The sequence below is a fragment of the Pleurodeles waltl genome, chromosome 12, assembly GCF_031143425.1.
Source record: "Pleurodeles waltl isolate 20211129_DDA chromosome 12, aPleWal1.hap1.20221129, whole genome shotgun sequence".
Lineage (NCBI taxonomy): Eukaryota > Metazoa > Chordata > Amphibia > Caudata > Salamandridae > Pleurodeles > Pleurodeles waltl.
Genome location: NC_090451.1, coordinates 33,350,069 through 33,364,904, shown reverse-complemented (window position 1 = coordinate 33,364,904; position 14,836 = coordinate 33,350,069). Strand labels below are relative to the sequence as shown.

Here is a 14,836-nt window from a genome sequence, read left to right as displayed (position 1 = left end):
TCTATTAATCACCAAGGTACGGTTATCGTGTTATGGGACGCAGGGCTTAGCAGTGTGATGGATGAAGAAGTGTGAGGGACAGACACACGGTTTAGTGGTTTTCGGGGCGCTGTGACAAAAAGGGGCTCTCCTTGATGAAGGACAAGAGTGAATATTTCACATCCAGCCACTACATGGCAAGATTCAGACAGTATGTGAAACTAGTGCAGCCAAGCCTCACCACCCCAACACACACTCGTTGGCATGCTTTTTGGAAGTCTGAACCGAAAGGCCAAGGATTGAATGAGCAAGCGGTCAGATTTTGATCTTATAAGGCAGAACTAAACTCCTCCGAACAGCAGCAGCGGACCATTGTGCAGTGGGCTTTTAAAACACTTTAAATCAAACCTTCACCAGCACCCAATCAGCTCCAGCGCCTAGATGTCAGCTGTGCTACACATATCGCCCTCTCTCATTCATACCAACACTGGTCTTCCTCAAACAGCACAGGCCAGAGCGCAGACTGCAGGACAGCAGAAGACGAAGAGACTGCACACAAAGACCCCTCTAAAGCAAACTGCCCCTTCCATGCACTCGAGGTTTCACACATCACTGAAAATCCGTAGGAGTGGTAGGCGTTTACTTGCCTTCCAACGCTGAAGGGATGCTGCAGATGTCGAAATCGACTGCGCCTGGAAAGAAAGAGCGAAGCAGTGAGGGTGAGACATCCGAGGCAGGCCCAGTACAGGTGGGATGGAGCCAGGCTGGCCCAGCAGTGAGAGCGAGACAGAGGCATGCGGTAAGGGAACCTGAGGTTTTACATATCTGCATAATGACGCCAGAAACTGTGCTTGGGCGACAACGAAGAAGGCGTACCAATATCGCCTGCCCTTTCCTATCGCCACTACTCCTCAGGTTTTAAAACTCTTGGCCTGGCCTCAAGGGGGAAGCAGTCTGAAATGTCATCTTTGCAAGGGGCAGAGTAATCTGAAATGAGACTTGTTTTCATTAAGCAAGAGTAATCTTGCTTAGAAATCGCTACTTGGTTACCCTCAACTGTTGCAATTTTCTGGTTTGCCTTTGGACTACATCGTCTCCTTGGCTTTCTAGAGCAAGGCTTGATTCGAGACAAAACGTCCTGCAGGAACCGCGAAACCGGATGTGTGTGGGTGAGATCTTCTGACAATCAGACAGTGAGACTTCCAGAAGCTGGGTGGGTGCATCTGTGCTGGGACTTAGTGACCCTTCAGCATGCGAGTATAGACCTTACCTCATGCATCTCTGCCGTGCCACTGAGCGGACGGTGTATCCGCACGAGGGAAGCTGTCTGAAGCCATCTGTACTTCCAAACACAAGATGAACTGGGGTTCTTGCAATAGACAGCATTGCTCAAGTCCATCTTTTCACATGGACATCCTCGCTTGCTCAGCCAGAGCAAGACCTACAATTCTTGTGAGACACACACGTACTATGCGAGGAGCAAAGCTAAGTAACTTTACGTCTCATTCAAGAGGAGCACACGTGGTGCCAGCGGTATTTCAGCAGAAGCACAGATGAGTCCACTGGGCTGCAGGGGGCGGTCCTGTGAGGGCCCTCCTGGCCTGAACCTGGTATTACATTTCACAAGGACCCTGGGACTTCTCTAGGATACACCTGCTCAAGATGTGTCATGTGATCGGAAGGAGTTAAACCAAGGAACATATAAAATGGCCATTCCAGCTTAAGCACATTTCGGGAAATTGTGCCCAAAAAGTTGCCAATTTCGCGCATAGGTGACATATTCTACTTATTGTAACTGTTTGGAAACAAAATCAGTGAAAACATATCCTAGCAGATGAGAATCAGCAAATATAAGACATTTTTAGATAAAACTAATTGTATACAACTGTTAAAGGTGTAATTAGCAGCTCATGGTTCAATAATTCTTGTCACTATCAAACAAAAGTGAGTTATTAAGAAAAATGTTACTTATAATTTTTGACCACGAGTCCAGTTCATTCTACAAAAATATGTGGTTTCTTTTAAAGTAGCAACATGCAGTCAAAAGGTTAACTTTTAACAACTAATATCTACTGTTTCTACATCTCTGATCCCTGTAGATGTCCTGGGGAAGCAGTCATGCTGTTGGTGAGTCACCGAATGAAAGGACAAGGGTCTCACAGCACCTACCTGCATGTGCTGCTCACAAGCTTCGCTCCCACGTGTACCCCTGGTGCACAGGTTCCGCGGCAGAACTCACCTGGCTTCTCTTTGCCCGTCCCTTTGCTCTCAGCGAACTTTTTCAGCAGGTTATCGATGCAGATGTTCTCCATGTTCTGTTTGAACTCCTCGTGAACCTGGCAGATGGGGGAGGAGGGACAGAGAAAAGACACAGAGGTGAGGAACTCAGCTCAAAGTCTTACAGGGGTAGCTGGGGACACAGGATAGTGATCACACAGGGTAAGGGGTGACTTGCACGGGTGCTGACGTCACACAGGTGGGGAGTCATGTACAGTGCTGCAGAGGAAGAGGTACGCAGAGTCGCACAAGGGGGTGGAGAGTCGCACAACGGGGGTGGAGAGTCGCACAACGGGGGTGGAGAGTCGCACAACGGGGGTGGAGAGTCGCACAACGGGGGTGGAGAGTCGCACAACGGGGGTGGAGAGTCGCACAACGGGGGTGGAGAGTCTCACAACGGGGGTGGAGAGTCGCACAACGGGGGTGGAGAGTCGCACAACGGGGGTGGAGAGTCGCACAACGGGGGTGGAGAGTCGCACAACGGGGTGGAGAGTCGCACAACGGGGTGGAGAGTCACAGAGCTAAAGGACCCCCAGCTGATTTACTACAATCTTAAGGTGGTGTCTCGCACTGAGGGTCACAGGCCACAGGAGGCGACTTGCACCGGGTGCTGGATTGGCACTGGTGGCGAGTACTTCCAAGGAGGTACGGAGAGAGGCACAGGGGCCCGTTGATCATCTACAATCTAAAGCTGATGTCTCATATTAGGAATCATGGGGTACAAGAGGTACCTTGCACCCAGTGCTGGGGTACACAAGCGGCGAGCCGCACAGGGCTTCCCAGGAGCTAAGGAAAGTCGTACAAAGAGGTAGGGAAGCCGCGAAGCCATAAAACCCTCTGTTGGTCATCAACAACCTAAAGCGAGGTTGCATGTTCCTGCTCAGAGGAAGGGCTGGCAACAGAGGTGAAAACTATAAAGCGCAAGTTGGCTTGCAGGAGGCTGGGCAGCGTGCACTGACCTGTCCGATCTGCACATGCGTGTCCTCGATGGAATGGGAGTAGCAGCTGATCAAGACCTTCATGTGTTTCAGGTGCACATCTTCCAGCTCCTGGAACCTCTGAGGGTAAGAAGAGACCGGGTCAGAGGGACACATGTGTCCAGTTCTATCACAAACATCAAAGGTTTACAAGACAAACCCCACCCCACCCAGGGATTGCAGCCTGAGCATACTTCCACAAAATACACCATCTGCTGGGAGAAAGCCCCTAAAAACACCACCATCCCATCCTGTGTCTATGCCATACCTGAGAACCCACTGGTCATGTGCCATACACCTACTGAGTAACGCGTAAATAAGCGCCCCTCTACCTCAACGCTCTTGTAGTTTGTAACAGGCCCACGCTGAAATCAAACCTGCAGAGGGCTGAGGCCAGTTCATCACGGATACAGGAGTACAGGGCAGCGTGCTTTTGACGGAGTCCTGGAATACCAGGGCTACAACCAGTCTGGCCTTGTTTCTGAGAGAGCGGGGTGTAACTCTAGGATTGTAGTAGCAACCAGGGCTGCAGCGGAGGGCTGCAGGTGCACCACCAGCCCTGTCACCAGAAGTAATAAGGAACAGAAGTCAGGACTATGGTGCAACGCGGAACTCAGAGCATTATAGAGGTTGTGGAGAAGATCCGCAGCGAGGTGCCCCGGCAGAGCTGAGCTTACGCCTTGATTGAAATACGACAGGCGCTTCCATATCGAGATCGAGGTGCACGTCACCAAGAACAGATAGCCACGTTAAGTTCACAAAATTCAGATACAAAGACTGAGATTCAATCTGCAGCGTTCGCTGTCCCCCGTGTACCACGCCTTCACACTCTCGCCCACCCGCCATGCACCGTCGTCTGGGGAGGAGGCCCTCTCCTCCGCCTCCAGTTACCTGAGCCGAATCCTGCATCTTCAGCTCAAAGTCCAGCCGCACCAAGTTGTACTTGTCCACAGCTCGCCGCAAGCTCTCCGCCGCCTTCTTGGACTTCAGCTCTGCCTGCGGGAGGAAGGAGGGACAGAGAGAGAATTTACTGGTCTGTTCTAGGAGCAAGGGGTGGATTTAAAAACAATTCTTCAGTGTTGTTCAATTAGAACTGTATACATTAAATTCTCAGCCTTTTCAAGGTGCTTCTTTACTATAACGCTGGTTTTGAAGCAGGAGGTCTGGTACTAATTGTTACACTTTGAATTATTCAGCCTGGGTAGCTCCTCCCTGGTTCGTGGCAGTCAAAAGACCACTTGTACCACTGGCCCCTGGACACTACTTTGATTTTACAGCTTTTCAGAATTCTTTGTCCACCCTCTCCTTCGGTCAAGAAACTCACTGCTTGTTGGAAGCTGGCTTGGAGTGTGGTGGGTACCCATGGTACTTACACTTTATACCAGGTATCCCCTCTCAGTGAAGTGTAGGCAGTGCCTAGAAGCCAGGCTCTCTAGAGGTAGCTGTGGATGAGCAGCCATGGCTTATCTAGGAGACACGCAAAGCTTATGCAATACCACTATAGTCATACAGCACTTACACACATGAAAGACCCACACAGTATTACAAAAATAAAGGTGCTTTATCTTTGGAACACAGTATCAGAAAATACTAGAGAGGCAACCCTCCAACAGGAGGTAAGTAAATACACTATATATACACACAATAAACAGTAAGAGGCATAACATTTTTGGAAAACAGTGTAAAATAGCAATATGTAATAGTAACCCTAGGGGGGGGCCAGACCATAAACTAAGAAAGTGGAATGCGAACACAGGGCCCCCACCTAGGTAAGTAAATCGTGCAGACGGAAGCTGGTAGTAATAGGAAACCACACAGGTAAGTAATGCAATACCCCATCGACCAGGAATGCAGGAGTAAAACACTGGATTTCCCCAAAACCACCCCAAAGGATGAAAAGAAGGAAAAGAAGACACCCAGAACAGCCTGCAAGGAACCAGCGGCGGATTACCGAAGATGGAGACCTGTGGAGAGAGAGGACGAAGCCCAGGAGTGTCTGTGGAGTCCGGGGGGAGTAGGAGATACTACCCACCCAGAGGTACCTTTAGAAGTTGGTCGACGAAGAAGGAAGACAGGTCAGCACTGCAGCACAGAAGCTGAAGAAGCATTCCTGATGCGTGCAAGAGGTGTCCCACACTGGAAGCTGGATTGCAGATGGTTGTTGGTGAAGGATTTCCACCAACAAGCTTTGGCAAAAGCAAGTTTGCGATTGGAGGAAAAGGTGCTGCCGGAGACCAGCAGGGTCCAAGATGACTCTACCCAGGAGGGGGAGTCACAGGGGACCCCCCGCGTCGCAGAAGGCCCACAGGAGCAGAGGCAGCACCCACAAGTGTCCCACAGGGCAAGGACACAGAAGTCGTAGAAGCAGCCCACGCAGCACCACAAAATTTGCTTCCACGTCACCGGAGGACCACGCAGAGGTCCAGAAGTGTCAGGAGGGAGTGCTAGGGGCTGGAGCTACACGTCACCTGAAGTTCCCTTTGGGGGTAAAGCAACAAGCCTTGGCAGCTGCAAAGGACGCGATGCAGGGGGGTACTATCTTGCGTGGAGTTGAAAGGACTTACCACCACCAAAGTGTGACAGCTGGTAGAGAGGACCAAGGGAGACTCTCTGGACCACCACCCGTGATGCAGGACTCACGCCACTCAGGAGAAGGGGAGATCCACGCAGCCGGTCATCGATGCAGCCAGGTACCTAGGGATGCCTTCACCCCAAGAGAGTGTCGTCCTTTTTGTGCAGGCTGAAGAGTTGCAGCCTACTGAGGATGTACTGCCAGGGAAACGTTGCAAAGCTGGCAGGAGTTCGGGATACAATGTTGCAGAAGAGTCTTCCTCGTGGATCTGCAGCTTGTAGGTTCATGGAGGGTCCAGTCGTGGTTCTGAAGGCCAGAAGTCGAAGAAGAGGTTGCAGAGGAATCCTGCTGGAATCTTGCAAGCCGAAATGAAGGACCCACCCCAGAGGAAGACCCTATATAGCCCAAAGAGGGGGCTTGGTCACCTAACCAGGTAACTACCTATCAGAGGGTGCCTCTGACTTCATCTGCATGGCCTGGCCACTCAGATGCTCCCAGAGTTCCCTGATAACCTTGGAATCAAGATGGCAGAACCCAGGGACCCTCTGGAGGGGCTCTGAGCACCACCCCTGGGGTGGTGATGGACAGGGGAGTGGTCACTCCCCTTTCCATTGCCCAGTTTCGTGCCAGAGCTGGGACTCGGGTCCCTGAACCGTTGTGGACTGGTTTATGCACTGAGGGCACCAAATGTGCCTTTCAAAGCATAACCAGTGGCTTGGGGAGGCTACCCCACCCAAGTCAGTCACACCTATTTCCAAAGTATTACCTCCTCTCCCAAAGGAAATCCTTTGTTCTGCCTTCCTGGGCCTGATCAGATCAACCAGCAGGAGGGCAGAAGCCTGTCTGAGGGGTGACAGCAGCTGGGCTGCCAGAGAAACCCTGTAAGGCTGGTGGTAGCAATGCTGGGGTCATCTAAGGAGCCCCCAGAGTTTATGGAATCATACTTCCAATACTTGCAACAGTATTGGGGTATGATTCTGATACCAAACATGCCCAGGTTCGGAGTTACCATTATGTAGCTGGACATAGGTAGTGACCTATACCCAGTACATATATAAAATGGCATCCCAACACTCACGAAGTCCAATAAAATGGGGCTGGAGTTTGTGGGGGCACCTCTGCTAGTGCAGGGATGCCCTCTCACACAGGTACCTGCAGCCTGCCCTTTGTGCTGAGAGAGCCTACCATAGGGGTGACAGTGACCTGTAGCAAAACCAGGTACGTGCACCAGGTTCACGCAGACTGCAATGCCAACCCTTTGCACAGGCTCTCTATGGGTGGCAGAATAACTGCTGCAGCCCATGGGATCCCCTGGAACCCCAGTGCCCTGGGTACCTAGGTACCATATACTAGGAACGTACATGGGGGAACCAGTATGCCAATTGTAGGGAGAAAATGTCAGTAGCAACCAAATTTAGAGGCGAGAACATAATCACTGGGGTCCTGGTTATCAGGATCCCAGTGAACACAGTCAAACACACTGACAACAGGCAGAAAATGGGGGTAACCATGCCAAGAAAGAGGGCACTTCCCTACACTGCTCATCAACACTTTAGTTATGCAATCACTGTGCGGTTTGAGGAGCGACTGATTCACAGTGCTGATTCATCACACCCTGCTCAATGCCTTTAAGGCAGACAATCAAATGTTGAACATCTTGAAAACAGAATCCTTTCTGCCAGTGGTTGTAATTCAGAACTCTTCCTGCCCAATGGTTGGAAGACACAACCCTTCCTGCTATTTGGCTGAAATTCAGAACCCTTGCTGAAAGAGCCCTTCCTGGTCCATTGCTGGAAGACGGAACATTTCCTGCCCAATGGCTGGAAGACATAACCCTTACGGCAAAATGGCTCCAATTCAGAACCCTTCCTTGCTAATGCTCACAAGGCAGAACCCTTCCTGCCCAATGGCTGCAATTCAGAAGCCTTCTCCCTGGCTGCAAGACTTAGCCCACTCGACCGCCCCCCACCCAGTCCCAAAAAAAGACACCCATAGCTGTCAGATGAATCCACCTCCCCGCCCAATGACTGCACGAAAGACTTTCCAATCCCAGCCCAATGGTTGCAAAACAAACTCTCTAATCTGTGGCTCCAACACAAATGTATCTTTTCCTCATTGGCTGCAAGAGCATCTTCCCCTCTCCACCCATTGGCTGCAGCACAACAGCCCCTCACAGCCGAAATGATCTAAGATAGACCAGCAGACAATATTTGGAGGCACATTTTTGTACCAAACCTGCGGTACTAATTACTGACAGATAACAGAAGTGTTATTACTGCATAAGTAACTGGGAATAATGAATGCAACAACAGGTAGAGCGTGCTTATTACTAACCCGCAACTACAGTGGCAATGATTAGTGGTATCGCAAATGTAGGGGTGCTGATTAAAGCCATAAGAGGTGGGGCACGATTACTGGGACCGACTCGTGCGTTTTACTGACGGTTAATTCTGAGGGTTGAAGGCATTGAAGGGTGAGGGAGGAGGGAATAGAGAAGATAATAAATTACAAAGTGCATTTAAAATACTTTGGTTCGTGTTCCTGAGGGCCGACAACCTGTCTGTGCTGCAGACGTGCCTCCCTGCTTTGAACGGCAGTGTTGGATGCATCCAACCAGGGCAGTTAAGCTTACTCTTGCCACGAGGGGTGCCCCACTGGCTAGGAACCGGAGAAGAACATGGGGCTAGGAAGAGAAACCTAGGACAGAGTGGGGAGCAGAGTCCTCTGAACCAATTAAAAGTAGAAGATTCAAGGAGGCTTGTAGAGTATGAAGCAGTTACTTCCTGGAACACTGGTCTGGGAGCTTGGTATTATCACGATGGAGTGTGCTTCCAGGTGAAAGATTATCAAAAATGGAAACACAGGCTCTGGACATCATCAGGGCGAGGACCTCCAAAGCAATCTGGGTGAATGGGAGAGGATGGATCTCAGAATCGCCTTCGTCGTTTATGCCACAAACTTTACGCCTGATCGAAAGACGGATGCTTCACGCGGGAATCAGCATCTGCATCTAACTGTGGTTTGTTTTTTTGAAAATTTACAAAAATGATCCATTGAGCCCTAAACATAACACATTCCTCTTGCACAAGAGGTGAAGGTTAAGCTCTCACACTATTTTATTTCCTTTCCAGCTCATAAAAATTATGCATCTACAATCCATGAATGTTTGGCCCATGTTACAACTGTGCTCTCATATGACCATGTGATCCTTCACAGCAACACTTTACAAAAACTAGCAATTCTCATCTATGCGGAGCCAGGCGGCCTCTCATTTGTGACACCTTCAGCCAGTCCTTGCTTTTTAGCACACTGCATTCTGGGGCTTGTAGGCTGGCTTTATTCATTACCATTCAGAACCTGAAAGACCAAGCATGCCAAGCTCTGCTGACTGAGGGCACCACTCATGCTGTGGGGCCACTCATCAGCTAAATGCCCTGTCTGGAGGTGATGGTTACTCGACGGATGGGCACTCGAGCAACCAAGTCCACTCACCTTTTCCACCTCCTTCTGGTTCACGCCTTCCTTCCTCAGCCGCTCGAACTCCACCGTCTTCACGCAGTAGTTCTCCTTGGACTTCTGCAGCAGCTGCGCGGTGCTGTGCAAGGCCTGGACCGCCTCCAGGGTTCCGGACACCTCCTCTTTGGACTTGAGGAGATGGGAACAAAGACATGGACATTGGTGAAAGGCGGTCACAAAGGGAGGGAGGAGAGACAGCAACACTCGGACAGCAGGAGGGGTGGAAGTAGTGTAGGGATGCTGGCAGCCCAGCTCCCGGCAAAGCGGGACTACTACCATTTGTTGATCCAAAACCTTAGTAACCGGTCCTTAAAAATTCCACTAGTGCACCATAATCAATACTTGTGGGGTAATTTGGGCTCTACAGGCCTCCAACAAGAATGAGACCTCCCCACTCTATGTGGTCTGTGCCAGACGAGAATGCGCTCCCTCTCCCTTTACATACATGGTCCGGGCCAGTACAGAGTACTGATGAGGCCTCAACCCTCGCCTTCTCCACAAAGCCAGCCCTACCATGGATCATGGCCACCAGGACCCACCTTCTTGTGCACCTTGACCTGCTCCTCCCCGTATCGGTTGATCTCCTTGATGAGGTCGTGGAGTTTTCGCACCAGCTCCTGGTGGCAGAGGGCCAGCTTGTCCGAAGAGATCCGGAAGAGTTCCCAGACAGGAGCGAAAGTCCTGGAAAAGAGATCAGAAAATATTGATATTCAACAGAGGCAGAAGGGGAGGACAAAATGGGTCTAGCCTGAAACCCTGAAGGTGTGAACACCCTAGAAGACGCACAGGTTATGCAGTGACAGTCTCCGGCACTAGGAACGACAGGAGTCAAGGATGTAACAACCCGGAATAGATCCACTCAAGACTCAGCATGCAAGGGCTTTCTGGGAGCTCTTTTCAAACCCCAGCAGTGTGGGATGCACCCTAACCAGAAGCTACTCTGGTCTCTGCGACTAGAGTCAGTGGTGATGTCTCAAGATTCACAGCTGGAAGCTTCTTAACCAGGAGATCCGGTGCACACTTGCTGGGCTCACCTCCCACTTCTAAGTGGATATAAACTTTTTCTCCACATAGGAATTCAGGCCAAGAGTCACAGCTACGGTGAAGTGGCAGCTCAGCACGAGTGTAGCACTGCAACAGGAGCTTAATAATGACCCCATCAGCCTCAGAGTCAAACTGCGGCAGCATTACAATGTCCCACAGAACCCTCACCCTAAAACCAAAGCCTGCGCAACCCAGGATAGGGCCATCATTCCACCATGGGCCTGAGAGTACTATACTCACTCCAGAAGCAGGTAATCCACTTCTGGGTGACACCATGGCATGAAGATGTAGGTATCAGGAAACTTACAGCTTCTTCTGCCAAACACACAATCGTCTAGTCCCTCACAACTCAGGTGCAGTTTCCTTCTTCTGCAACGGCCTGCAGAACATCGCAGGGAGGGTTTGTCCCGCACACGGATACAACCATCATCAAAGCATTCAACATCCGTAACTTGGACAGTACCTTACCCATCACTCGCCGGCCTCTAATCTATTCACTGTCCTACTGCCCCTTAGACACCGAAGTCTACGCTTCCCAGAGCTAGCGCCAGCTTCTCCTCTCCCCCGTCTGCTACTGCCTCGCTGCCAGTCCAGCAAACCATCTGCCCTCACCCGCAAAGCCATCCAATATTCATCAACCACACGTGGCACCGATTCCCACACCCACTGTCCATGTGCAAAGACCTCAATACCTCCCTCCTGCTCCTCTTAGAAGCCTCTCTCATGCCTCTTCTCTGCCTCTCCTCCTCCAAGCCTTTCTACTGCCCTCCCTGCCCCCCCTCAAAGCCTCCCTGATGCCTCTCTTCCTCCCCTCCTCCTCCAAGCCTTTCTACTGCCCCCTCTACCCCTCCACCAAGCCTTTCTACTGCCCTCTCTGCCTCCCCTGCTCCTCCTCTTCCAAGCCCCTCATGCCACCTCTTCCTCCCCCTCTCCTCTATGCCTCCCTGCCTCCTCTTTCATGCCTCTGCCACTCTTTCTCCCCTCCTCCGCTCCTCTTTCAAGCCTCTCTGATGCCACTGGCTGCCTCTCCTCCTCTGTCATGTCTCTGATGCCACTCTCTGCCTCTCCTCTGTCATGTCTCTGATGCCACTCCCTGCCTCTCCTCTGTCATGTCTCTGATGCCACTCTCTGCCTCTCCTCCTGTCATGTCTCTGATGCCACTCTCTGCCTCTCCCCCTCCTCTGGCATGTCTCTGATGCCACTCTCTGCCTCTCCCCCTCCTCTGGCATGTCTCTGATGCCACTCCCTGCCTCTCCTCCTCTGGCATGTCTCTGATGCCACTCTCTGCCTCTCCTTCTCCTCTGTCATGTCTCTGATGCAACTCTCTGCCTCTCCCCCTCCTCTGGCATGTCTCTGATGCCACTCTCTGCCTCTCCTCCTCTGCCATGTCTCTGATGCCACTCTCTGCCTTCCCCCTCCTCCACTGTCATGTCTCTGATGCCACTCCCTGCCTCTCCTCCTCTGGCATGTCTCGGATGCCACTCCCTGCCTCTCCTCCTCCGTCATGTCTCTGATGCCACTCTCTGCCTCTCCCCCTCCTCTGTCATGTCTCTGATGCAACTCTCTGCCTCTCCCCCTCCTCTGTCATGTCTCTGATGCCACTCTCTGCCTCTCCCCCTCTGTCATGTCTCTGATGTCACTCTCTGCCTCTCCTCCTCCACTGTCATGTCTCTGATGCAACTCTCTGCCTCTCCCCCTCCTCTGTCATGTCTCTGATGCCACTCTCTGCCTCTCCTCCTCCGTCATGTCTCTGATGCCACTCCCTGCCTCTCCTCCTCCTCTGTCATGTCTCTGATGCCACTCTCTGCCTCTCCCCTCTGTCATGTCTCTGATTCCACTCTCTGCCTCTCCTCCTCTGTCATGTCTTTGATTCCACTCTCTGCCTCTCCTCGGTCATGTCTCTGATGCCACTCTCTGCCTCTCCCCCTCTGTCATGTCTCTGATGTCACTCTCTGCCTCTCCTCCTCCACTGTCATGTCTTTGATTCCACTCTCTGCCTCTCCTCGGTCATGTCTCTGATGCCACTCTCTGCCTCTCCCCCTCCTCTGCCATGTCTCCGATGCCACTCTCTGCCTCTCTCCCTCCTCTGTCATGTCTCTGATGCCACTGTCTGCCTCCCCCTCCTCCTCTGTCATGTCTCTGATGCCACTGTCTGCCTGCCTTCCCTCCTCTGCCATGTCTCTGATGCCACTCTCTGCCTCTCCTCCTCCTCTGCCATGTCTCTGATGCCACTCTCTGCCTCTCCTCCTCTGTCATGTCTCTGATGCCACTGTCTGCCTCCCCCTCCTCCTCTGTCACGTCTCTGATTCCACTCTCTGCCTGCCTTCCCTCCTCTGTCAGGTCTCTGATGCCACTCTCTGCCTCTCCTCCTCCTCTGCCATGTCTCTGATGCCACTCTCTGCCTCTCCTCCTCTGTCATGTCTCTGATGCCACTGTCTGCCTCCCCCTCCTCTTCTGTCATGTCTCTGATGCCACTCTCTGCCTGCCTTCCCTCCTCTGTCATGTCTCTGATGCCACTGTCTGCCTCCCCCTCCTCCTCTGTCATGTTTCTGATGCCACTCTCTGCCTGCCTTCCCTCCTCTGTCATGTCTCTGATGCCACTCTGCCTCTCCTCCTCTGTCATGTCTCTGATTCCACTCTCTGCCTCTCCTCCTCCTGTCATGTCTCTGATTCCACTCTCTGCCTCCCCCTCCTTTGCCAGGTCTCTGATGCCACTCTCTGCCTCTCCCCCTCCTCTGTCATGTCTCGGATGCCACTCTCTGCCTCTCCTCCTCCTCTGTCATGTCTCTGATGCCACTCTCTGCCTCTCTCCCTCCTCTGCCATGTCTCTGATGACACACTCTGCCTCTCCTCCTCCTCTGTCATGTCTCGGATGCCACTATCTGCCTCTCCTCCTCCTCTGTCAGGTCTCTGATGCCACTTGGCCTCTCCTCCTCTGTCATGTCTCTTATGCCACTCTCTGCCTCTCCTCCTCCTGTCATGTCTGATTCCACTCTCTCCTCCTCCTCCTCTGCCATGTCTCTGATGCCACTCTCTGCCTCTCCTCCTCTGTCATGTCTCTGATACCACTCTCTGCCTCTCCCCCGTCATGTCTCTGATTCCTCTCTGCCTCTCCTCTGTCACGTCTCCGATTCCACTCTCTGCCTCCCCCTCCTCTGCCATGTCTCTGATGCCACTCTCTGCCTCTCCTCCTCCTCTGTCATGTCTCTGATGCCACTCTCTGCCTCTCCTCAACCTCTGTCATGTCTCTGATGCCACTGTCTGCCTCCCCCTCCTCCTCTGTCATGTCCCTAATGCCACTCTCTGCCTCTCCTCCTCCTCGGTCATGTCTCTGATGCCACTCCTGCCTCTCCTCCTCCTCTGTCATGTCTCTGATGCCACTCTCTGCCTCTGTTGTGACTCCTCCTGATGGACACACAGCAGAGTTTCTGTTGGTCACATGTTGGACTGGCAAAGGCATTGCGGACAGAGAGAGGAGCATTCGTTGAGCTGCGTGCCCATCTCTGTGCCGCACAGGATCTGCCAGACATTGCTGAGATACATTGGTAGGACTCTGTGATGGGCAGGGTTGGAGTAGACTAGAGCTGTGTGTGGTATCTTGGACTGGTAAAATGAGGCACTATAAACATAAATGGAGGTTCTCTGACAGAGCTGCACACTTCAACTCTGAAATACTAGCTGCTGCATGAAGACCCCCCCCCCCCCCGAACAAACTCACCCCCCCTGCCCTGAGGCCGCGCATTGTCCTCAGATCCCGGTCCCACGTCGCTATCACAGGAGGGAGCCTTCCTTCCTCTATGGATGCTCAGCAAATGTACTTACCCAAAAATAGTGTAAAATATCTTTTAAATAACTGCTTGCGAGCACATTTGACAACACTTTTGTTCTTTTTTTTTTTAGTTTAAAGAAATTGTAAGGCATATTTGTTTCCTTTGAACATTCACAATGGGCAATCCTGCTAACCAGGACCCCAGTAACTGTGCTCCCTCCCTGTAAATTTAGTTGCTTGGACCACAGACACCCCACATTTGGCATACTGGTGCCCTCTTACAAGTCCCTAGTGTATGGTACCAGGGCATTGGGGCACCAGGGGTTCCCCATAGGCTGCAGCATGTATTATGCCACCCATAGGAGCCCATGTAAAAGGTATCTGCAGGTCTGTCATTGCAGCCAGCGTGAAAGGGTGCATGAACCCTTTCACTTCAGGTCACTGCACCAGGTCACTGTAAGTCACCCCTATGGTTGGCCCTCCTAGCCAAGAGGGAAGGGTGCAGGTCCCTGTGTGTAAGGGCACCCCTGCACGAGCAGAGGTGCCTCCACGAACTCCAGCTCCATTTTTCTGGACTTCATGAGTGCAGGGACGCCATTTTACGTGTGTATTGGACATAGGTCACTACCTATGTCCAGTTACATAATGGTAACTTCGAACCTGGGCATGTTTGGTATCAAACATGTCAGAATCATACCCCAA

The 14,836-nt window shown here is 51.9% G+C and overlaps 1 protein-coding gene across 1 annotated transcript in view; it reads right to left on the bottom strand.

Moving 5' to 3' along the window:
- FCHO1 (FCH and mu domain containing endocytic adaptor 1) overlaps positions 1-14,836 on the bottom strand; it is a 172,241-nt gene that overhangs the window by 72,239 nt on the left and 85,166 nt on the right. The window contains exons 6-11 of the mRNA XM_069216283.1: positions 9,861-10,002; positions 9,298-9,450; positions 4,125-4,229; positions 3,216-3,314; positions 2,219-2,315; positions 627-671 (exon numbers count right to left, since the gene is read on the bottom strand). Of these exons, the coding sequence (XP_069072384.1) occupies positions 627-671; positions 2,219-2,315; positions 3,216-3,314; positions 4,125-4,229; positions 9,298-9,450; positions 9,861-10,002 (641 nt within the window). The remainder of the gene's footprint in view (positions 1-626; positions 672-2,218; positions 2,316-3,215; positions 3,315-4,124; positions 4,230-9,297; positions 9,451-9,860; positions 10,003-14,836) is intronic.